Here is a 22,736-nt window from a genome sequence, read left to right as displayed (position 1 = left end):
CCTGTTGGGTGGGTGGAGCCCAAACAAAGATCCAAATCGCTGTACATAATTGCAGTTTATTGCGGAATATGTGCGGTGAAGAACTGATGTAGTAATATTGTGCACATATTGAAGTATCATTAGTGAAGTGTCGATGAACTCTAAACACATCGTGCTCTTTACTGGTCGACGACGGCTCAACCTGTACTCAGGTCCGTGTTTTCAGTCACGGCAGATGATGATTGTGTTGCTGTTGCTGGGTGCCTGTTTTTGTGTGGGTGAGTAAATACAAATGATCAATCCTCCTTCTCCGAGACTGTATGTAACAGTAAAGCGTGTTTGGCTGTGTATAAATACTCTGCAGTAAGTACTTCATGTCATCTGTGGTACTCAGTGAAGGACGAAACCAGACAGGCTTAATTTTCCGTGGAACTGAACCGAACCGAACTGAACTGAGTTATTTCCACAACATGCCACTGCAGCACTCCTGCTCGACGACGTCTAAGAGGAAAATACTATATCTGTATATAAATACACAGAAGTAAAAGTACTTCTCTATATTTATTTAACAGCAATGGCTACTAGTTGATGTGTTTGTATACACAAAACATGATCAAATCTAATATTTGTTATTGTTATTTGTTTTTGTATGTGTTATCATTATAACATTTACATTGTTATAGATTATTATCGATCTATATTACAGATTAATATGGAAACCTACACTGGGATTTATATAGGAGCACTTATCCTGCAACAAAACTAACATGGGAGCCTTTAATGTCTTATAATATTTATTCTATATTTATTCATATTGATATTGTTGCACAAGATAATAATTTGTGCACATATGTTATAAGATCCATATAAGAGCTTTCCATAAAGTACCACTCTGAAGGGTTTTATGATGAGCACTTAAAGTAAATAAGTAAATAAATTTACCTTAAATTTACCTAAAATATCTGAATATCTTCCTCCATCACTGTACTCAGTCATGATGAGGATCTCCATTAGTTTAAAGCTATTATTATAGATATTATTTCAAAACCTTTTCTAACATTATGTGTCTGTAAAACCCCTTTTGCCCCTGGTCATATGGTTAGTACATATAAATGATTCTGATATACTCTAATATATATTTATACATTTAAAAGTTATTCCAGGGCTAGTACTTGTTCACTAAGGTTGCGAGTGTAATTGACATTTATTGTATTTTAGTCAAACATAAGGAAACCATATAATGCTAAAATATAGATGTTCAAGCAATATAAAAAAATATATAAAAATCTATGTTTGGTTTGTGCTCTGTGTTTCTCCTCCGGTGGGCCTTTTCTCCAAGGCTTCTCCTTAGATGAGGAGGAGTACGGGAACACATTCAGGTGGAAGCTGCACAGAGGGGCTCGATCCATCGAGTTCACCCGTCAGTACCACTCGGTTGCGACGGTCGTGTGGCAGCGTGGTGGTCCTTCAGGCAGAGAGGACAGTAGGCAGAAGGTGATAGACGGCTACTTTGTGTTAAGTAATTTAACCCAGAAAGACAGTGGCCGCTACATAATGAGAGACCTTCATCGTTTACCACTGGAAATCAAGACCATTGGAGTTGTAGGTGAGGATCCTTCTTAGTTTTCAGTTCTTTGGCACTTCTTTGGTCATTTGATTTTAAGCTTTTTTAGTGCAATGGTAAAAATGTCAATGTCCTGCTGTTTTTTATTGTTGCATGATCTCAAGGGGCGAGTTAATACTGGGTTTATCAAAACTTCACATAACTCGAAATGCATGACGGTAAAGCTAAAAACAAGACTGCGTTTCATTTCCTTTGGACTGTAATGTGTGTTTACATAGTATGGACTGACTGTCAGCTGAAGGTCTTATTTGTGTCGGCAACAAAACTTTGTGTCAACTTGTTCAAGGTTGAGATTCAACAGTCTCACTAAACTTATTTCAAATCGCTTGTTCACTTACTTTAACCAGAAGTAGTTTTAACCTTCACGCAGTGCAGCGGCTGCAGTCAGCTCGGATTCACTGCTACAGTTGAAAAAGCATCAAAAAGGTGTTAGAAACTACTCCTGCAGCGACGTCGGCTCCTGTTCATCCACACGCTTGTTCTGAGCGACCAGCCTCTGCTTCGGCTTTTGGTCTAAATTTGTTGTAGTTTACTGACTGGCTCACAGGTACATCATTCTGACAGAGGTTTCTTCAGTAAAGTGACCAATGGGGACCAGGTAGCGGATCATCCAAATTGTGCAAACCAAGGTGCCCAAACCAAGAGGGTTTGCAGACAGTATTTTTGGACACTACTACTACTACTACTACTACTACTAAAATACTCCTGTTTGGAACATGTGAGCGTATTAATGAAACTTATCTTTATTGAAAGGAAAATAAAGGAACAATTCCATATTTTGGGAAATGCCGTCATTGGCTTTTCTGCAGAGTTAGATGAAAAGATCGATATAACTCATATATCTATACAGTAAATATGAAGATTCAGGAGATGGTTAGCCTAGCTTAGCACAAACACTGGAAAAAGGGGGAAACAGCCAGCCTGTCCAAAAGTAACAAAATTCACCCCCTGGCCGTTCTAAAGCTCTCTAATTAATGTGCTATGTGATGTTTTTTGAATCCTGTAAGTGGTTAGGGTAAACCCAAGCCCTAAGTGTAAATATGACAAGTTGCATTTTTAGTGGGAGTTATGTGCCGAGCTAGCTGAGCTCTTTCCAGTTTTTGTGCTAGGCTAAGCTAACCATCTGCTAGTGGTAGCTTTATAGTCACCGTACAGACATGAGAATGGTGTTGAGCTTCTCATCTGCATCTCGGCGAGAGAGCGAACACCCGCGTTTTCCAAAATGTTGGACTGTTTGTTTTAAGATGATCACAGATGCCAAGCTACATGAAAAGACCTAGAACTAGAAACGGACACCTAGAACCAGGACTTCACAAGGCCGGTGTTTGGTTCTCAAAAGATCTGGGGCAACAAATCACTTTGATGTCCTCTGTCTTGTCCGTCCTCTCTTCCAGCAAACTCGAGGTCCTATGTACGGAGTCCTGGTGAAAGCCTCAGTATCACTTTTGATCTAGAACGGAGCTCCTGCAACATTTTCTTCCTCCCAAAAGACAACCATATCTACGAAAGGCTTGAGATAGTTCTTCAAGGCAGCCTGGAGACGTATATGTATAATCATGATTGCAATGGGTTTACTCTGTTAAAGCCATGTGGGATTTTAAATGAGGACCTCTCAGTATCGTGCCAAGGCCACTTTGAGGTCAAAGATTCAAATGACAACACGGCCTTAGTGGTGCTACTGGAAATGGAAGGTAAGTAGTCTGTGTGTTTTATGATAACCGTCACATTGTTGAATTATCATCTTTTCAAAAAAAGTTGTATTTTTAGTATCTTTTGTTTTGTTTTTAGCTTTTGGTATACACATGCTGGACTTATTTACTACTATCTACAACCTGCTAATAGGTCTGCAACTAATGATTAATTCTGAAGAATTTTGTGGTCTACAATTTTCCCAAAATTGTGAAAAATTACCATCCAGAGTTTCCAAATCCTAGGGTGACATCTTTCTTTTTTGTGCCCAAGATACATTCACAGTGACACAAATTAGAGAAAAGCATTGTGCTTTTCTCTAGAAAAAAATTTGACGTTCTTTCAAATCGCAATTAAATCACTTATCAAAATTGTTGGCGATATGCTTTCCGCTCATTGACTCATCGTTTCAGAACCAGAATTTGATACATCTAAAATTGGGATTGGCATTGGTGTTTCCTTGGCTGTAATGTCCTGCTGTACCTGCATGAGGCGCTGCTGTTGTGGCAAGAAGTCCTCCAAAAAGGACACATCTGAGACTCCTGATGCTGAACCTGCTGTGCATTACCATGAGGTGACGGCATTCTGCATAAAACCTCCCTGACACTTTTGCGTGTGTGTGTACAATAGTGTAAAGCTAGCATTCCTGCTGTTGATATTGCGTGCACCCATTCTGTGTCTCTTAAATTCAAACTGCAGTATGACAGGGAGCCTGTTGGACCGAGGCCAGAGCACCTGAGCCCGCCCTCTGACCAAAACTACCCCGCTCCGCCCTCTTACTCTCCGACTGGCCCGCTGGTTAGTCTGTTTACAATTCATAGAGATAACTCGTCTTTTTTTGTTTATTTTTTTCCTTCTCCATTGCTAATGCATGTGTGCTGCTTCACTCTGCAGATACACAACCCTCCTATGAATGTGCCGCCATCTTATTCCGAGGTATGACCTGCTGCCTGTATCAGTCTGAGCATGCAAGCACACTCAAACACCTGATAAATAAAAGCGCCGGCAAAAATTTGGATTTATTACTAGCTCTCCAGTGTGTTGTTTGTTCGAGTCGCCGTGGCTCCAGATTAAAGGATCCTTGAGGCCTAAGAAACATCTTTCCTTCCTCTAAAAGCATTTGCAAAGGCATTTCTTCTCTGCCTTTGCTGTTTGCCAATCAAAAGTGTTCTTTATGTCAGAGTATGTTGAAAGTGATTTTTGCTTTGGCTTTTCCACCATCTGCCATTTTTGAGTGCCCTGCTCTTATTCCGTGTTGCTAGTGAGAGCTTTCCTTTGGGCCAAAAGCAAGGCAGCTTTATGTAGCACATATAGAGTAGAGCAGATTTCCCATGTTATCTGACCCAGCAGCACACAGTGTAAAATGTCATTTAAAAGCTTCTAAGCAGTGAATTACTACTTGAAACAGTTACCAGAAGGTCTGTTTATTTTTATTTGTTGTGGCAATTAAAGGAAGAGTAAAGATAGAAAGTTGTTTGTACTATTATGCATTGTGCTCTCATGTTGAGTAAATCATGTTATACAAACTTGTGCAGTCCAGTACGAAACTGTGAAGCTTATAATGTTCAGTTTTTGTTCTCACTATATCAGAAAGGTGTTGATTTACCTCGGTGGAAATTGAATTGTAACTACTAAATCAGTATATTTTGTTTGTGTAGTTAATATTTGTGTGCATCAAACTATCTGTGAATATTCTCTGAAACATCTGTGTTTTAGACTTAATTCAGGCAGTTTTGCATTAATGTGCAAGCCTGCTGGTGATGCTCTGATGCACAGTGACACGTCTGTCTTCTTCTCTCCAGGTTTCGGCTCCAGCAGAGCAGCCGGACGCTCCGGCTCTGCCGTCCATGTCTGCCGCCCCCGTCCTCTCTGAGCCTGACCCGCAGTTTCAGCTGAAGGGGATGGACTACCCCTCCATACTCGGGTCGGGCTCGGCTATCAGCGATGTCTATTGCTCAGACAAACTGAACTTCCTCTGAAAGCCTTGATTTTGAAAGGTGCTCTCAAGTCTGTGATCTCATTCGTTAGTGTGACGTTAAGGGAATTCAACAGTTTGGGAAATGCACTTATTCACCAGTGGCTTCCTGGAGTCTGTGCTGGTTGCCTGGCAACTGGTCCCAGCCAAGAAAAAGTTTGGCACATTTGTTGTTTTTATGCTTATGCAAGATATAACATGTTAATTAGTGAGCATTAGTGAGGCAAATGTATTTTAGGGTAGATAGAAGAAACTAGGTGTTTCCCCCTGTTTCTGGTTTTATGCTAAGCTAAGCTTCATATATACCTCACAGACATGACGGTGGTGTAACCTCATCTAAATGTCAGCAAGAAGCGAATTAGTAAATTTCTTAAAATGTGAGACTATTTTAACATTCACACAGCTTCAGGGGCTTATTACACAGAAAGACACACGTTGGTTCCTCACACACTGACAGATCTGTTCCTCCACAGACCGCAAATCCAACGATGCTTCACTGTGCCAAATTTTGTGACAGTTGGCAAAAAAATTATGGCAAAAGTGAAGGCCACATTTTGCGTCTGAGTCAGACCCATTTTTTCTAATTTACTATGAACCTCAGAGCCTTCAAAAGCCGCATGTGTGACGAGCGGAGTGAAAGCCTACCGGAGGATCACAGAGTCAAAGCCGTAGGAGAAAGGGAAACTTTCAATTAAAAAACACTTTTGTTATTTCCAATAATTCTCCACCCCACGTCTCACTTTTGCATCCCTGCACTTCAGTCGGGGATACAAGACTTGCTGCAGACCAGTTTGACTTTTCAGGGAAGACACAAACCAAATCAAGTAGCCTTATCTCTGCTAAACTCTCTCTTTTTAAACTGCCCCTTGGGAGTCACCTCGCAGCTCTAATCTACCGTATAAAGCCTTGTTGTTGAAATTGGTGCTTGCATTATGCAGTTCGGTGATTAACTTCACACAAGCTGTCGACGTTTACTCATACTGGTATACTGTGCAGCTACTGTACTGTAGAAACCTGTGAATGAGCTCAGGTGAGCCAAATGCACAGTGACTGTGTGAAAACACCACAAGCACCGGTTGCCTTTTCCATGTGCACTCGCACTGCACTCGAACTGAATATCTGTCGCTGCAGTTGTGACTTTCAGACATGCATGTACTAAACACAACTCCAGAGCATGTGTCCAGAGATTTAGTCATTATTCATTACGTAGAGGTCTGTTCTGTTTTTGCATGTCGTGGTGGCAGTGTGTTTGTCAACTTGAGCCTTTATGAGGACGACATATGAGCAGTTTGTGTGACATTTTAAAACAAGCGAGCATCTTGTGATTGTATCTCACTGTATTTCGTGTCAGGCGCATCAGCGCTAATAAAACCCTAACGAACAGTTTGAGTCCGACATGATTTACGAGCAATTCTGTGACGCCGCTACAAGCGCCACCCTTTGAGCATGTCACCGCACAGCCGAAGGCTCATCCATGCATATAAATTCTTTCCCACCACATCAGCTGACTCACACAAGAAACTCAACTAAGCAGAAGCCTTTTGTGCGCTGAGAAGACAAACAGAGCCCTAAATCTGTTTGTTGTATGAGACAATAACCGATTCTTCGCAGACACATTTGTTGCCCACGGTGATCCTGAAAAGCTCTCCAAGTTTATCGCATCCTTGTGCTTTTTTGGCACTTAAAGGATGGGATGGATTCATGTCTGAATTGCAGCAACAAGCCTTTAAGATTTCTTTGCAAACAGGAACAGGAAGTGCTCGATGATGAGTCTTCACTTTACGACTGCTCTGCACCACTACATCTTCAAATGCTATTCATGCAGGCGTTGCCTGATAATTACATCAAAATCTAGACTGTGAGTCATCTAGAGGAACCGAAATCTTATCACTGAGTCGATTTTTAACCTCCTACCGGATTAAATCAGATTCAGGAGTTGAGGTCAGATGTTATGAGTCGCTCTTGAATGATTGAGTTGTTGTGGCAGACTCGATAACAAGCACTTGCTTTACACTTTCAACAGATCTGGAACAACATTAGCATTTATTTGGAGTTGTGCTTCCACCCGCCTGATGAATTGAGACCAGTACTCACTGTCTTTTAGCTCTTTTTTTCCTCCACCATCTCCTAAGGAAAATACATGCTTCTTTTCCTGCTAATTGCTTCAGTGTGTTCACAGGTTTTTTCACTTACATCAGACGTGTGCTGCAACCGAAAATGAGGCCGCGAGACTGAACTAAAACAGTAAAGTTGTCAGAAAACCAAAACAATGAGCTGAAAGACGAATAAAGCTCCCTTGAGATGAAAGGAACTGCAGAGTCAGGTGATAAATCTTATCCATTTTTGTTATAAAAATACTGATCACAGCAGCTTTAAAGTCAAATGCTCCGTTTAGACACACATCTTCTGTGTGACTCATATCTTCCCATATTAGGCATTTTATGTTTACAATAAGCTTATCATCAAATGATCACTTTGTGAACACATTTAGGTCTGGAATCGCACCATCACTGCTCTCTGTGATGACGCAGAGTGATTGTGACACAGTGAGACCTCACAGTTAGTTCCACTGTGGATTCATATCTGGCCCACTTGGCTCTCCGCCACAGTCAAGTGTAAGAGGGAAGTTTTGCTGCTGCAGGGTGAGCCGGCAGGAATGATAATTCTAGCACCGAGGTCAGGTTGTTCCACTCGGCTGGAGCGGCACTGGGGGTGAAGGCGTCTGGCGTGACCCCGGAGGATCAAAAAAGCTTCCATTTGACTGAACAGCAGGGAACCAATCAGGAACGGGGGACTGAAGAGACTATCAACAGACCACAGATCAGCCTTGGTTGGAGATACTTAACTAGTTGTGGTGACACAGGCAAGGCTGGCTGCTTGATACTAGATTATTTCACTTCCTAAATGAAGCCTAATCTGAAATACCTTCCATCCACAGACATTTTACAATGTGATCCACCACTTTGGTCCAGAATAAATGATCTCAACAGCTATTGGCTGGATTGCCATACAATATAATCTAGATAGGGTGGCTGGGGCATGAATCCTAATGACTTCAATGACATTTAGATTTTTCCTCTAGCACCACCAGCTGTTCAGTAATATTATCATTTATTCTATAGAATATCTTCACATCTAATCAAGGGATTGCCGTAAAATGTTGTACGGACATTCATGGTTCCCAGAGGAGGCATCCTGATGACTTTGGTGGGCACCTGACTTTTCATCTAAGGCCAGCAACATGACAAATTTTGTGATATTTTGGTTTGTGACCAAATACCTGCAAAACTAATGACATTCCCATCAGCCTCAGCATTTGGTGTTTACTGCCAATTAGGGAATGTTAGCATGCTAAACTAAAATGCCGTCATAAACATTATACCTGTGTATTCATGTTCATGTTAGCGTGGGGACATTAGCTTTCAGCCTGAGGCGCTGCTTTGCATAATGACAGTCTCATGCAGCTGCATGGCTGTAGACTTGTTTTAACTGAAGAATTGTCAAATGTTGCCTTGATTTTTGTTTTTCATTCATGTGCAATTGTGGAAAAAAAACATATCCCACATGTTTTGGCTTTTTCTGAAGGCAAACAAAAAGAGCATTTCTGATTAAAAATCCCAGAGACTTTATTTCCCATAATAGTTTGACACACATACAGAAACCGTCAGTGTTACTATATCCATCACCTCTGTCCATCTTAACTCCTTTCCCCTCCACCCTCTCCGGTCACTAATCCCCTTTCCTCTTCTCCACTGCCTTCAGTCGGCTCTCCAGGGAGCTCAGCCTGTGGTCCACGGCAAAAGTCTTTTCAGAGCCCGACGTGAGCAGAGTCAACAGAACCCATCCCAGCACCAGGCCGCCCAGTCGAACTGCCGTGATGTCCGCGCTGGCAGTCTTGTCAGTCACGATCAGTCCGAAAAGCCAGAACGCCAAGACGGTTTTCACCATCCAGAACACTCGCCTCATCACGCAAATCAACAAACGGAGAACGATGGTCAGCACCCAGTAGCCGATGAGAGCCACCAGACCCCACTGGGCGATGGCGGTCACGCCCTCCGGAGTGAAGCGGGGCAACGTCAGTGAAGCTGTGGAGGAAGGAAATCCAGTTCAGGCATATTTTCGTAAGGAACAAACCTTGAAAATACTAGTCTGTTGCAAAGAAAGCAACAGGAGTAACATAAAAAGGAGTGGAAGACAAACTGCCGGAGGGAGAGGCAAGGCTGCATATTTTCAGTTGCACTTAAAGCTTTTATTGCCACAGATCCTCTCGCTCCTGCAGACAATTGCCTGCCTGCAGTGAGCCACACATACAGGGGGGACAAAGTGGAGCATGCAGCCTAAACACACAGGCCTTCCTGGTACCCACCATCAAATCCTGTGACCCTGAGGATCTCTGTGACGTAAACAGCGATGACGTTCAGGCCGCTGGCAGCTCCTTCAGCCAGAAATCGGATCACCATCTCCAAAAACTGTGGTGGAGCGAAGGGAGGGAGGGAGGGGGGAGACATGTTTCACTTTGTTATCAAACATGGTAGCAATGCAGAGAGGCAGCATTCTCATCACAGTAATAACCATGCAGAGAAGAGACGGCTCAGTTTACAAAAACACAGCCAGTCTATATGTATAGTTCATACTTGGTATATGAAGCAGCAGGACTGATGGTTACAGCAGCTGTTTGTTGATGCATTAATATAGAACTCTTACAGACAGTATGTGCTGCTGAGCTGCACCTTAAGATAGAAGAAGTGTTGTATTGTTGACTTGGACAAACAGCTGTGCATGCAAGTGACAGCTAGACATTGACCCTCTCTATTCCTGTACAGTCTCTGCTCACCACCCCCCAAAATCACACACACACACACACTGTGTAACCTCGTCAGGCAAGGTCAAGGGTATCCCAGCAAGCTGGACAAGTATCTTATCTGCACCTGTTACACTACACACTGGCACATATGTGACGACCGTCCAGCATGCCGGAGCGAGAGTCAAGCATCTGTCACTCCATGTCAGTGTGTGCGTATATCAACTGAGAACACACTTAATCATTTACTGCTCTGTCCGGTATTATACGGCTCAGTTTCCCAGCCAATTACATGCTTCGTGTTTCAGTGAGGACTGATCAGTTCGTGCCAGCAGCGCTGTGTAGTCACAGACGTTTTAGAAGGTTTGATTGAGCTCATACAGGCCAATAAAGCCTTGTTAATGCTTCTGACTTGAGGATTACATTTTGAATGCACATGCAAATTAAAAAAAAAGGATTTTATATGTGGATGATAAAAAACAAACAAACTGAAGGCAAAGGTTTTGCACATTGTGTCTCACAGAACTTGAAGGAATGCTGCTGCTGTTAAAGTTAATGGGATCTATGGGTGCACCGTGCAGATCTTTTGTCAAACGTTTGCCTTCTGATCAAAATCTGATCACTAAATGACATGATTGTCACTTTTTGTCACTTTTAAATGGGGTTTCTCACGAGAAACCAAACTCGATTTCAGTTTGGGGGCTTGTAGAACAAAAATCTGTCCCTCAGCCAAGGATCATGTACACACCCTATATTTTACACTCAGAGGTACCACCTGAGTCATGTTGGACACTTTCAGCCAGCTTGCCAGCACAGAATCTTATCCCTACAAACAGGACTGTAAGCAGCTTCACCACAGGCATGCTCCTACTCTCTGCACTAGCTATGGGGTGACATGAGCTAAACAGAGCCACATGAGAGGACTCTGTTTGAGGGACCATGTCAAGGCAGATGAGATGAAGACACCCAGGAGGTTTTCTTACCATGGCCACCGTATAGACGTTCTCCTGACCAAGCAATGACTCAAGAAACAACACTGCACTCTGGGGAAAAGGAAGCCACAGCGGGTGGAAGCAGGGAGACAGAAAGGTGTGTGAACGGGTGAGGGGGGTGCGTGGATATAAGAAGACATGGGATGAGGGCAGAGAAGATGAGGGGGATCAGGGGAGAGATTAACAAGTTGAGAGGAATGTGTGAATGTGTGTGTGAAGGGCGAGGAAATGGATGGAGAGAGATGACATGGTTGGAGTTGGAAAAATTAGTGATCAGGTACAGTTATTGATCAAGAACAAACAGAGCAAACAGTGAAGTTAGACCAAACACCCAGTAAAATGGGATATTAAGAAAGGAGGAGTGGAAAGCCACTTCCTGGTGCAGGGAGAGAAACAGTAGGCTACCGCCCAATGGTGCACCTCCTCTCTGTACCTCAGCAGATGACCGGATCACGCCGCTTCCAACCACCGACTCCGCGTAACGCTGGACCTCCTGGAAGGTTCCGGTGATCAGAGTGCGCAGGGTGACCGCCGGTGGGCTCCCCGTGGCCGCCTCAGCCTCGGCTCCAGCCCAGCCCACCGCCAACCCGAGCACCAGCACGCAGATGGTGAGGAAAACCCGAGCCATGGCACCTCCGCCGCGCCCAGAGCCAGACGCACAAGCGGCCATTGTTGAAGATTTGAGAACAGTAGTTAAAAAAAAGAAAGTGAGCTATAAAAAAAATCTATGCGCACAGGTTGACGCTGCAGCCCAGATCAGGTTGAGCAACTCGCGTTCAGTGACTCAGACTGGCTTGGAAATCAAAGACTTAAAAATGGCTTCTGTTGAGAGCAGTCATTGGCCACAGAGCGATTTCAAATCATCGTGCTGCAGTTCACAGCGGGCAGAAAAATAGAAGAACCAGCTTCTGAAACGACACACCAACTCCTTCAAGAGCCCAATTTGCAAATTACTCTAAATTAGTAGGTGGAAAAAAAACCCCAACGACTCAAAGTGAGCTGAGCATTTAATTATAAACTTTGGCAGCGCTGCAAATACCCAATCCAGGATCCCTCCGCTCCGTCAAGGACGCTCCAGCATTAACAGTGGCTATATTTGGTAAGAAACTGTCAAAGGCTTAGATCCAGCAGTGGTCGAGATATCTGATCATCAGTCAAGAATGCAGTATGTCTCAAAGTTTCTGCGGCGGGGAGCTTTGCGCGTAAAACGCTGAAAACGTGGTGACGTTGAGCCGACCACGAGCCTCCTTAAAGCCTCTTATTTCAGCTCTGGGCTCCACACCAGTCAACTTGTGCTCCTTTGTCTCCGAGCTTGCATCAATTGCACTGCTGCGATGGATTATGTTGCACAACCTTTGAAAAAAACTCCCTCGTCGCTGCCTCCCGCATGACGCTCCCTTCCTTCCAGCGTTTCTAACGACAGTTTCCAATATGACTACACGTCTACATCTCCAGGAAGGGGGTGGTGGAGGAGGAAGAGGAGGAGGAGGGCGCTCTGAGAACGGATAAACAAGAGATTTGCACACTGGGACTTGTGGTTTAATGTTCCAGGTCAAATGTTAAGATTATTCACAGGGTTTGATGAACATTTCAAATTGAAAAAAAAGGTGAAATGGAAGCAGAAACAGTTTAATAACTAGCGGAACAGGAAGTACACAGCATCAAGTCAGATGTGAGGGAGAATTCAAATAAATGAAACAGCAATGACATTCAGTATATGTACATACACGCCATCGTTATACAAACATCCATCACACTGCGAGGAATTCTGTTTTCCCACTGCACTAATCTTTTTCTTTGTATACTGGTATGTTGAATTATCTGTTTTCAAATGCACAAACACACACACACATACACTCGCTCACACACACACACATTCAGATCTACACGCAAACAACACAAAACTCAGAATGCAAACTCGCTCTCTACATTCTTCCTGCACCAGTATCTGACAACACACAGTAAAGTAGTGGATACTGGAGGGGAGGAGCTGAATTCAGCCACTGTTTAAAAAAACAAATTAAAGCGTTCAGTTCAGAGCGTCGCTGCGGCCCTACGAGGCTGGAATCATCCAGAGATATCACACTGATAGTGTTCTGTACACGCAGGAGGAGGTGGGGGAGGAGGAGGGGGTACGTGTTCAGAGTGGCGAGTCTTGCTCCCAGCAGTATTCGTACTACTGCTCGTCTTGCTGACCCCTTTTCCTCGCCAGTATACGTGGGCGTCCGCAGCTTTAGCCGATGTAAATGCGGTGGAAGTCGTTCGCTCCGAAGGCGGCGTTGCACTTGGGGCACTTCCTCTGACGCGTGTCGTAGCGTGTCTTCACGCACTCGAAGCAGAAGACGTGGAAGCACTTTGTCAGCACCGCATCCTTCACCCGAGAGTTGCAGCACGGACACGTTAAACGGGCCTGGGAGACAGAGAGCGAAGAAGAAGAAGAAGACATTTTAGTTCTTTTAGACTGGTTTGTAATGAGTAGACACAAATATATTCCTGATGGCTGTGACTGAATCTCAAGTCCAAGGACGACACACAAATCTGGTAGTATGGCAGAGTGTATAGTCAGAGCATTTGGATCTTCATCATTATATCAGACCACTTACAATAATGTGTGATGTTGAGTCTTCACACAGCTGGTCAGAATTTTAAGTGTTCTTGTGTGTTCCCGTTAAAAGAGTGTGATCACGCTGACAGCTGGTCTCATTTGGTGGAAACCAGCGTGATGAAGACTCATTCGGTTAAACTTCCAACTTACAAGACAAAGAGAGCCTTAAGAGTCCATCAACCTGTTTGATTAGGGCTTTTCCAGAAGGCCACCAATTCCATCCCTGTGATGTTAATTAGGTATAACTGGACATGTGTGCTCTAATTTCCCACCTCAGGTGTTGATACGAAGGAACATGAGGATGAGTTCAGACTGTGGTTTGCCCTTGGATTCTTTTTAATAAAAGCATTTCAAGACTGAAGCAAACAAGAAATCATCATTTTATGGGGGGGGGTCTCAGAGTCTCTTTCAGCGAGAAAGTGAATGAGTGTATTTCACAAAATGTGAATGTTAGTGCTCTTATGCCTGGGCAACAGTCACATAAAAAACAACTCCGTACAGGACAAAAACCTAAATAGTGACATCTGACTTTGAAATCTTAAAAAAAAAAAAAATTACTAAAGGCACCGCAGTGAGCCATTCAAAACATGTGGATGTGTCTTAAACCCTAACCAGCATCCATGTTGCTGTTCTGTGACCGATTCTGCACCCTGACTTTCCTGAAACAGGATAAGGGAAGACAGGAAGTATTCAATATATTGTGGCTCACAGAAACCAACCTTATAGTCATTGATCTCTTCGTTTAGGATGTCATCTCCATTGCTGATTTTCTCAGCTGGTTTCTTGGCCTTCTCGATCTTTCTTCTGAGTTTGGAGATGTCCTCCTGAAACACAGTTAGCATTAACAGATGTAAGTAAAAGGAGTCCATCCTCAGCATTTGACTCTCATTTGACAACAGGTGTTATGAATGCAACTCTTCTTAGCAGTCGATATTAGCAGCTTTGAACTAACATATGAATGCACAGCACGAAACCAACAAGTGTCAGCCTCACAGGGAAAATGATGTGGAATTTTTTCACCAGGCTTCCAACGCACAAATCTACTTTGTTTTTATAAAACATGCAGTGTGTTTTAATAGGGAGTCATCCCATAAGTCGTATAACAGCCAGATAAGAATAATCTGTTCTTCCTGTGTTAACTACAATTTGCATTTCAGCTGATTGTTTTGTCAGTCTAATGTGTTGACCGTGTATGACTGCTACTGAAAAAACATTAAACTTCATTATCCTCAAAATATTCCAGTATGTTTGTGCCACCTCAAAATTATCCCCAACCGGTGTAATTGTGTGTTTGGACCATGTCTTGCCTTTTATGTTGATGCACTGTTTGAAACTTGACTTTGTGCGAATGTTTTTTGTGTGTGTGTTGTTACCTGTGCTCTTCGGGCGTTAAAGGACTCTTTCTCCCTGGAGATGCTGTTCTCGACAACTTCCTCTCTGACCAGGTTGAGCCTCTGCTGAACCTGCTCCAGCTGAGTTCGCACCTCCTCCGACAGCAACGCTGAGTCCTGAGCCTGGAGGACGGACAGAGAGATGTTTTTATTTTTATTCAATGGGAATTTTATTTCTCCTCATGCTGCATAATCCTCCATGTGCAATGTGTGTGAATGTGTGTTTAGGGAGTGCATATTTACGTGTTATTACAGTTGAATTTCCTTACTAGCAGCTAACCCTTTTCGGGCTCAATCATCTCTGCAGCTGTGGCTCATCACTACTGAATGGGGTATTACCTTGCGTTTATTCATGTCCAAAGCTTGCGTCCGAAGTGCCAACTCTCTCTCAGCAGTGCTGATGGTGCCCTGCAGGAGGCGCTCCTTTTCCTCAAGCTTCCTCACCACCTGCAGCTGCGCATCGACCTGACAAATGGTATGTCACAAAATCAGCACGTACCACAAACCTCTATTCTGACAGATTGCACCTTATGGTGGCGCCCTGTGGCTCACCTGAGTTTTCAAAGTGAGCAGTTGGTCGGCCAGCTCCTCCTTCTCCTCTTTCAGCAGCTTGTGGATCTGGTTGGACTTGATCCGCTCGCTCATCAGCTTGAAGTTGGCATCGTCTTTTTCTCTGAGCTGTTGCATCAGACGGATGTTCTGTTCCTGCATGTCCTCGAATGCCTGGCCCGTCACGTCCATCTCGCTCAGCAGTGCGTCCTCCTCCTGCAGGGGGAGCAGGGAGGCCACGCAGTGTCAGAGAGCGAAAGGCAGCTTTGTTAGTGCACTAAAGCAAAATGAGCGGCTCACACACCTGTTTCGCGATGGAGAGCTTCTTGTTGAGGATGTCGATCTGCTCCTCCACAGAGCGGATCTTCCTCAGAGCCTCTTCATCTGCCATTTTCTTGCCCTCCCTCCTCTCCCTCTCCTCCAGCTCCCTCAGCCTCTGCCGCAGCTCCTCTCCCTGGAATCAGTCAGCGTTGTTATTATGGGACTGACACAACACAACACAATAATTCAAACTGCAGCACAAATATCCATAAATCATGTTAGAAATTGTCTCAAATCTTCTACATATCAACTTCCACAGGAGACAAATTCTAAACTGTAACAACCAGACATGCATGATCCTGCTTCTGAACACTTACCATGTTCACTTGTGTGTAAAAGTCTGTGTGTGGGTGAGTGTGCAGTGTTGATCACCTCTGACTTGGACTTCTTCTCTGCAGCCATGAGCTGGACTTTGTCCCTCTGTTCCTTTGGTGCTGAGCGATACATGTCCAGCAGCAGCTTCATCTCCCTCTGCGACTCCTGGGCTTTCCTGCACAGTCAGGGTAAGAGTCTTTAACAAAACCCCTCAACATCATCTAAAATCATAAAAACCAGAATCCAGGGTCAGAAATCAGTAAGATCCCTGCACTTTGGTTTTGACCTTAAGTGAAATTGAGGGAGGAAATCATGCTGCAGACAGTTAGGACCATCTTTTTCACCCATTTCTCCGTGATAACATGTTTTGTTTTCCTACCATATATATTGAGACAAGAGTTTACTATTCCATGTGAGCCACTGCAGGTGATTCACAGAGTCATATGACTGGTGAGTTCTTTCACGTGTGTTGTGCTGTTAGATGAATGGTACACGCTTTACTGGAGGCTACAGAAACCACAGCATCAATAAACACAAAATAACAACATGGGTTGCTGAACATGTTTCAATCATCCTTTTAAGAAACCATGGTGCATGAAGTACAATACGATTTCTTTAAAAATATAGCAACATGGGTCAAAAACAGAAATTTCCTCATACCTATCACTAGCTCGGTGTGGGTGAGACAGACAAAATAACATTACTTATATTTTTTTACATTATTTCTCTTTTTTAATTTCTTAAGAATGTGCATTTTAATTTATATATTTTAAGTATTAACAGGGGTGCCTGTGGCCATCTCTGCATAAAATGTAATGATCCAGCATGATTAAATGCTTGCCAACCCATGGACGATAGTATCTTTAACCACCAGGCTCTTTCTTCGTCTATTTGGTAGTTTGAAAAACCAGCACCATCTAACACAGAGACCAACTCCCACGCACGCAGCTTACTTGAGTTCTGCCCGGACAATCTTCAGCTGCTCCATCTCCTTCCTCTTTGACCCTCCGACCATAGAGAGGCGCTCCCCGGCCGACTCCTCAGGCTGGCTGCTGCTCCCTGGCTTCTCCTTCTCTTCCTTTATCACACCGCTGCTCCCCCCACTGCGGGTCGGCCTCTCTCTCTCTTTTTCCTTCTCTTTCTCCCGCTCTCTGTCTTTTTCCTCTTTCTTGATCATGTCTTTTTCTTTCTTTTCCTCCTTCTCTTTCTTCTCCTCTTTCTCCTCCTCTTTTACTGTCGCCTCTGGCTCTACTCCAGGCTCTGTTTTCACAGAGGCTCCTACAGAGAGAAAATAAAAGAAACAGGGCAAACCTTATATGTATCATAAGAACACTGTATAATCATAATAAAACTATTTTAGTTGTTCACATTCCTGATTAAAAGTGAACAAACATTTCATGGTCAGTGGAGTGGGTGTTAGTTACCAGTGCTGCTGGGTGTGGAGGAGCCGTTGTCGGGCTCCATCTTGATCACTGGTTCCCCAGAGATGGCTGGGGTTGAAGGAGAGGTTGTCTCATCCTTCACGTCCATCTCTGTACTCGACTGCGATTGGAGGATGGCATTGCCCTTTGAGGCGCGGACCTATAGAGGCAACATATGAGTGTGTTTCAGTGTGTTGTGTGTTATTGTGTTCTGCTTTAGTATACGCATCACATATGTTACTATCAAAGTGACCCATGGTTATGTGACCACAGGAGTTTCTCTTTGTCTCCATCTGACCTGGTTGAGCTCAGCTTGTGTCTCTCTCAGTCTGATCTTGTACTTCACCACCTCTCCCTTCATCTGCTGGTTGTGGGTTTGCAGTGTGCTGATCAGGTGACGCATCTCCCTATTGATGGGACCTGAGAGCCAGAGGCAGTCGGAGTGAAACAGGAAAAAAGACCAAAGCAAGAGATGAAGGATGGGATTCTTAGTTTCAGCACAATTCAAGCACCTCGTTCACCATTTATAAGCCTGAACCTGTTTGTTACCTGCTTGCTCGTTGGCAGCAAGAGTCTGCTCGAATTCGATGCGCAACATCTCATACTCCTTCCTGACCTGAGCCAGTGTGTCCTCCAGCTGGAACACCTCTGTACGAACCTTCCTCTGCAGAGCCACCTCATCATTCTGCACACAGAAGAGGTGGGAGTTAAAAAAGGACGAAAGATCACACACACACACTCAATGACACACGTACACATACACAGACGCTTACCTCCATGTGCTCCAGCTGTCTGAGTCGTGCCGTCCTGGTGGTGTTGAGACGAGCGCGTGTCTCATCTAACTGGGCCTTGAGGATCAGAGACTCGTTGTAGAGCACAGAAAACTGCGACTGCAGACAGCGATACTCAGAAGTCTCTTTTACCAAACCCTCAGCCCGACTCAGCAGCTCCGCCTGAGAGAACAGAGAGAAAGGAAAGAGAGGCAGGGACAGTAGAAGAAAAAAATATTTACAACAATAAAACAGTGAACAACTGCTTTTTTAGAAATGCAAGTTTCAACAGGGAGATTTCTGGGTAAACATTTACCCTGATGCAGTACTTCTTTCCAAGGATCATTTAATTGTCCCATGTTCTCTTTTTTTACTCTTGAGGCTTCAACCACCTTGAATTTTCTTCTAGTATAATGTGTTTTATCATAGCAGTAAATTAAGGTTACAGGGGTAGTTTACAGTTAACACTTCTGAGGAGGGTATGCTGTCATAGTTCATAAAATCAAAGCCAAAGTCAAAAGAACAGTGTGTGAGAAGCACAGGTCCACCTTCATGCTGTTGTTCTCTTGGTGCACATTCTGCAGGTCCTGCTGCAGCTTCTGCAGCTCGATGAGGCGGTTGTCTGCCAGTTCCGTGTTCTCCTCCATCTCACTGTTCATTTCTTCAAACTTGAAAAGGAGCGAAGAAGGAAAATGTCAACTAGTATGACGCATGAAACGCGAGGTGTAGAAAGAAAAATGCCAAAATCAAGAATCTGTGGCGATCTCTCACATTCCATCTTTGTCCTAACTACCAAAACTGGGAAATCCTACCTTCCTCTTGTTAATGGTGATGGTCCCACAAACGCTGCTGGCCTCCCCACACACCTTATAGCCTTTGCTGTTAACCTGGGGTGCATTACAGGAAGTGTTACAACATACGTCAACATAAACATGAGAGCATTTGCACAACACTGTCAGACTGAGAGAAAGCATCCTCACCCTCTCCAGTATCTCGATCAGGTGTGCATTCAGTCTGTTCTCTCGGCGGCGGATCTTCTCCATGTCCCACTGGAGCTCCTCGATCAGAACCTGCAGCTCGCTGACACGCTGGTCTGCTTTGTTAGCTGCGCGACCCAGAGACCGGGACTGGACAAAGACAGAAATACAGAGACTTGATACTATGCAGACAAGAGCTAAGAGAAAAATAAAGCTTCTTAAGATTATAATTTGCAACGAGCAACAGAAAAACCAAATGAACAATGTACTTGATAACTTTAAACAGTGAGCCACAGTGGGATAATGATGTTGAGGGACGACCGCCAGTGGAAGCAACAGAACAGAGTGCTGCAGTCCCAGCAGTTTTCAAGACTTTACACGCATTTTTGTAACTATCAAGGACGGCTCGGCCTGAAAAGGAGCGTATGAGGAATAAGTTAGGATGATTTGTACCTCGCTTGTCATGTGACTGTGCTTCTGCTTGAGGTCCTCAGTCAGCTGTTGCAATCGCTCATTTTCACTGGTCAGGAGGGAGTTCAGTTTGGAAGCGACCTGCCATTGACCACCCTCTAGAAACAAAACCAACAATAATGTCACATTTTATGGGTGTAAACAGATAAAGTGATTCGATGAATTTTTCCCAGATTAATTTCATCCTCTGCTGAGCTCCATTACTGCAACTTCATCACATCTCCCTCCGTTTTCTCTCACCAGCTCCAGAGTCCAGCCCCGTCTTCAGTTGGTCCACCGTGCTCCTCAGACACTCATAGATCTCCACCACATGGTTGGCCTGCTTCTGGCTGGACTCCACCCTCTCCTGTAGCTCAGCCTCCATCTCCTCACTGCTGCTGCTCGCCAGCGTGGCCAGGAAGGAGTTGGCCGCCTCTCCCTGTTGGCCTGAGTGACAACAGCAGGAAAGAGGGTTAAGGCTTTGATCTCTGGTTTATTAATCAAATATCCACATGCTGCGACTTTCGCAGTCCTGATCCACAGTCAGCTCTGTCTTTACCTCTGTCCTTGGCCCTCTCCTGGTTGGAGTCGCCATCAGGCTCTGGAGTTTCTGGCTTGAGGCTCCGTCCTTCACCTGCCACAGATTTCTCAGGTTCGCTGCTGGCTTGGTCATAACGCCTGATGGTCAGTTGAATGTTTTCATCAAACTGAAGGAGAGAGAATGGCAACACATTTAGACTCTTTGATCTTCAGAGGAGAGGAGACTGGTAATGCTGAACATGCAATTTTGGCTTTTGCTTCCTTGTCTGCATTTGTCTACCTGGTTCCAGTATCTGTTGAGGATCAGCAGACTAGCATCATCAGTGGCCTGGCGGGTCTCCAGTCTCTCAATTCGCTCTCGTAATTCATCCTCAATCACCTGCCGACCAACAAGCAAAATGATGAGCCTTTCTCCAAACAAGAGAGTGCACAAGTGCAGCTTCCTGTGTGTGTGTTTATGAAGGGTTGTAAAGAAACATTGGAGAATTAATTTACTTGTCTTTGATCAAGAGCTTCTCCCAACTTCCGGTTCTTAGCCTGCAGAGCTTTGATGTCTTGCTCTTCCTGAGAAAGAATTTAAAAAGGAGCATAAAAAGAAAAGGCAGTCAGACAAACAGGGAGACTTTACACTTGGATGAAGTGAATAAACACATCTGCAGTAAAGTGGAAAGAAACGATGGCTCACTGAGTTGGATACTCCTCCCAGTTTGATGACCGTCTCCACCGCGGTGCTCCCCCCGGCAGCGGCGCTGACACCAGCTCCTCCGTCCTCTCCTTCCCTCTCCCTCCGCTTCTCTGGGGGCGCACCGGAGGACGAGGAACCGCTGGGGTCGGCAGGACGCTTCTGTCCCGACATCCTCACACTCCTGAAACATACGAAACAGACTGAGACTAATGAAAGAAGTGGAACAGTGCTAGATTCATGTGCATAAAAGACAAAGCTGTGCTATGTTGTACATATGGCTAGTTCACGTTAAATGGTCGCAGATAACTGCTTTCATATTTTCTCTGAAGCCCTGTTCATCTAACTAAGTGATGAACAGTCGATACAAATGCACAAAAAACGATTTATGGCGTTTTAAAACTCGAACAAGCTGATGAATTCAGTCAGTGTAACGTTAGGCTAACGTTAGCCGTTTGCTAACGTCAGCTTTACATGCTAGTGGTACTCAGGGGAACACGACTTTGGCCCGACGGGTCAATGCATTTACTTTGAAATATTGTCAGTGTCACTCATACCTAACCGATGTCTTACCGCTTTTAATATTGAGAGATTTATAATGAACTAAATCAATCTGTGGCTGTTGTTGTTGCGGCTCCTTGCTGCTCGGAAACGGAAGTGTTAACGAGCTTGGTGGGACCATCTTCAGCTGACATTGCGCCACCTACCGCCACGGAGGAGCTCGTGTGTCTGTTCAGCACTCGTTCTGTTTGAAGAGCACAAACAAACAAACACGCGAACAAAACACAAACCAACCGTCAAGTGGAATGCACTTATTATATATCCCATTATAGATGGTAGATGAATTATACTTGCACAGAGACTCAGAAGCCAACCAGTACTTACACATATGCTGGAGTACTAAAATGGCCCAGATCTTTTGATCAGTTATCTTGTTGTGATTAGATGAGGATCACAAGATCACATGATAATTCAGGACCCAGCTGACATTATACTTTTGTGGTGCAAATTCACAAACAAATTACCAATAAGCAACTGACATGTAGTGAACCTGGGCCTTTTGAGACCCCTGGACAGTTGCTTGCTTGGCCCTGTTGGTATTCCTGGCCTAACTTTAATAATATACTTGATCCAAACTATTGAGTTATAACCCAAGAGAGGGGAAAAACACATAAATTAAGACAGATATTTGTACTGCATGGATCATGGATGTAAGCAGATTTGTAGTACAGTACTGTACAGATTTGTGTTGCTGCAGTGTTGGATTACAACTCCCACAGATCCATGGATCTAGGAAAGTGCAATATTTTGGGATATTGTAGCAAATATCTGGCAACCAAACCAATGAAAACAGCATTCCTCTGATACTGTTTTTTTTCTTTTATTTAGTTCACATACTTGTGGGGATAAGCAAACTTGTCAGGACAGCAGTTTGCACTCCCCTGACGCTCTCTTTTTCAGTCAGTCCTTATGTAAAAAGCAACTCATGGACAGAGACTGAACTCTGATAAGCACTATTTAAGAGAACACTGCACAGGGAGCAGAGTCCAGGTTGTGCAAAAGCTGGCTTGTCATTTTTGTGAGTTACAGATCTACCCAAGCCTATCGGTTATATCCGTTGAGGTCACTCATGGACTGGTGAGAGCATTACCAAC

The 22,736-nt window shown here is 44.1% G+C and overlaps 3 protein-coding genes across 4 annotated transcripts; 1 reads left to right on the top strand and 2 right to left on the bottom strand.

The window, feature by feature from the left end:
• The first annotated feature begins 23 nt into the window (after window positions 1-23).
• On the top strand, window positions 24-6,650 carry LOC121611538. Its single transcript, XM_041944139.1, has 7 exons — window positions 24-257; window positions 1,319-1,585; window positions 2,998-3,294; window positions 3,706-3,866; window positions 3,992-4,090; window positions 4,187-4,228; window positions 5,095-6,650. The coding sequence occupies exons 1-7, from the start codon at window positions 134-136 to the stop codon at window positions 5,269-5,271; spliced, it is 1,167 nt and encodes a 388-aa protein (XP_041800073.1). The 5' UTR covers window positions 24-133; the 3' UTR covers window positions 5,272-6,650.
• Window positions 6,651-8,868: 2,218 nt separating this feature from the next.
• si:dkey-74k8.3 (transmembrane protein 109) lies at window positions 8,869-12,535 on the bottom strand. Of its 2 annotated transcripts, XM_041943833.1 has the most exons (4): window positions 11,494-12,535; window positions 11,052-11,111; window positions 9,634-9,736; window positions 8,869-9,352 (listed from the first exon to the last, which is right to left on the bottom strand). In XM_041943833.1, the coding sequence occupies exons 1-4, from the start codon at window positions 11,728-11,730 to the stop codon at window positions 8,997-8,999; spliced, it is 756 nt and encodes a 251-aa protein (XP_041799767.1). In that variant the 5' UTR covers window positions 11,731-12,535; the 3' UTR covers window positions 8,869-8,996. The 2 variants fall into 2 exon arrangements, with proteins under 2 accessions (XP_041799767.1, XP_041799766.1); XM_041943832.1 differs by lacking the exon at window positions 11,052-11,111 and having other exon boundaries at window positions 11,494-12,498.
• Window positions 12,536-12,668: 133 nt separating this feature from the next.
• On the bottom strand, window positions 12,669-21,799 carry rnf20 (ring finger protein 20, E3 ubiquitin protein ligase). Its single transcript, XM_041943831.1, has 22 exons — window positions 21,655-21,799; window positions 21,085-21,265; window positions 20,895-20,963; window positions 20,680-20,778; window positions 20,419-20,566; window positions 20,121-20,306; window positions 19,863-19,978; window positions 19,413-19,559; window positions 19,245-19,319; window positions 18,981-19,100; window positions 18,436-18,615; window positions 18,212-18,347; window positions 17,961-18,082; window positions 17,666-17,822; window positions 17,195-17,519; window positions 16,299-16,416; window positions 15,910-16,059; window positions 15,609-15,821; window positions 15,396-15,521; window positions 15,039-15,179; window positions 14,385-14,489; window positions 12,669-13,470 (listed from the first exon to the last, which is right to left on the bottom strand). Exons 2-22 carry the CDS (start codon window positions 21,253-21,255, stop codon window positions 13,294-13,296), a joined length of 3,081 nt encoding a protein of 1,026 aa, XP_041799765.1. The 5' UTR covers window positions 21,256-21,265; window positions 21,655-21,799; the 3' UTR covers window positions 12,669-13,293.
• Window positions 21,800-22,736: the final 937 nt, after the last annotated feature.

The sequence above is a fragment of the Chelmon rostratus genome, chromosome 9 (assembly GCF_017976325.1).
Source record: "Chelmon rostratus isolate fCheRos1 chromosome 9, fCheRos1.pri, whole genome shotgun sequence".
NCBI classification, from domain to species: Eukaryota; Metazoa; Chordata; class Actinopteri; order Chaetodontiformes; family Chaetodontidae; genus Chelmon; species Chelmon rostratus.
The sequence above is the reverse complement of the archived record's forward strand: the minus strand, read 5'-3'. Positions and strand labels throughout refer to the sequence as shown.

Excerpts from the sequence above, each read along its gene's own strand:
- LOC121611538 (XM_041944139.1), top strand. The coding sequence starts at position 134 with ATGAACTCTAAACACATCGTGCTCTTTACTGGTCGACGACGGCTCAAC. Across the intron at positions 3,295-3,705 it reads GGTGCTACTGGAAATGGAAG|AACCAGAATTTGATACATCT; the intron begins GTAAGTAGTCTG and ends TCATCGTTTCAG. Across the intron at positions 4,229-5,094 it reads TGCCGCCATCTTATTCCGAG|GTTTCGGCTCCAGCAGAGCA; the intron begins GTATGACCTGCT and ends TCTTCTCTCCAG.
- si:dkey-74k8.3 (XM_041943833.1), bottom strand. The coding sequence starts at position 11,730 with ATGGCCGCTTGTGCGTCTGGCTCTGGGCGCGGCGGAGGTGCCATGGCT. Across the intron at positions 11,112-11,493 it reads TGATCCGGTCATCTGCTGAG|AGTGCAGTGTTGTTTCTTGA; the intron begins GTACAGAGAGGA and ends CCTTTTCCCCAG. Across the intron at positions 9,353-9,633 it reads CAGGGTCACAGGATTTGATG|CTTCACTGACGTTGCCCCGC; the intron begins GTGGGTACCAGG and ends CTTCCTCCACAG.
- rnf20 (XM_041943831.1), bottom strand. The coding sequence starts at position 21,255 with ATGTCGGGACAGAAGCGTCCTGCCGACCCCAGCGGTTCCTCGTCCTCC. Across the intron at positions 20,964-21,084 it reads TGGGAGGAGTATCCAACTCA|GAAGAGCAAGACATCAAAGC; the intron begins GTGAGCCATCGT and ends ATTCTTTCTCAG. Across the intron at positions 18,616-18,980 it reads AAGAGAACAACAGCATGAAG|GCGGAGCTGCTGAGTCGGGC; the intron begins GTGGACCTGTGC and ends CTGTTCTCTCAG.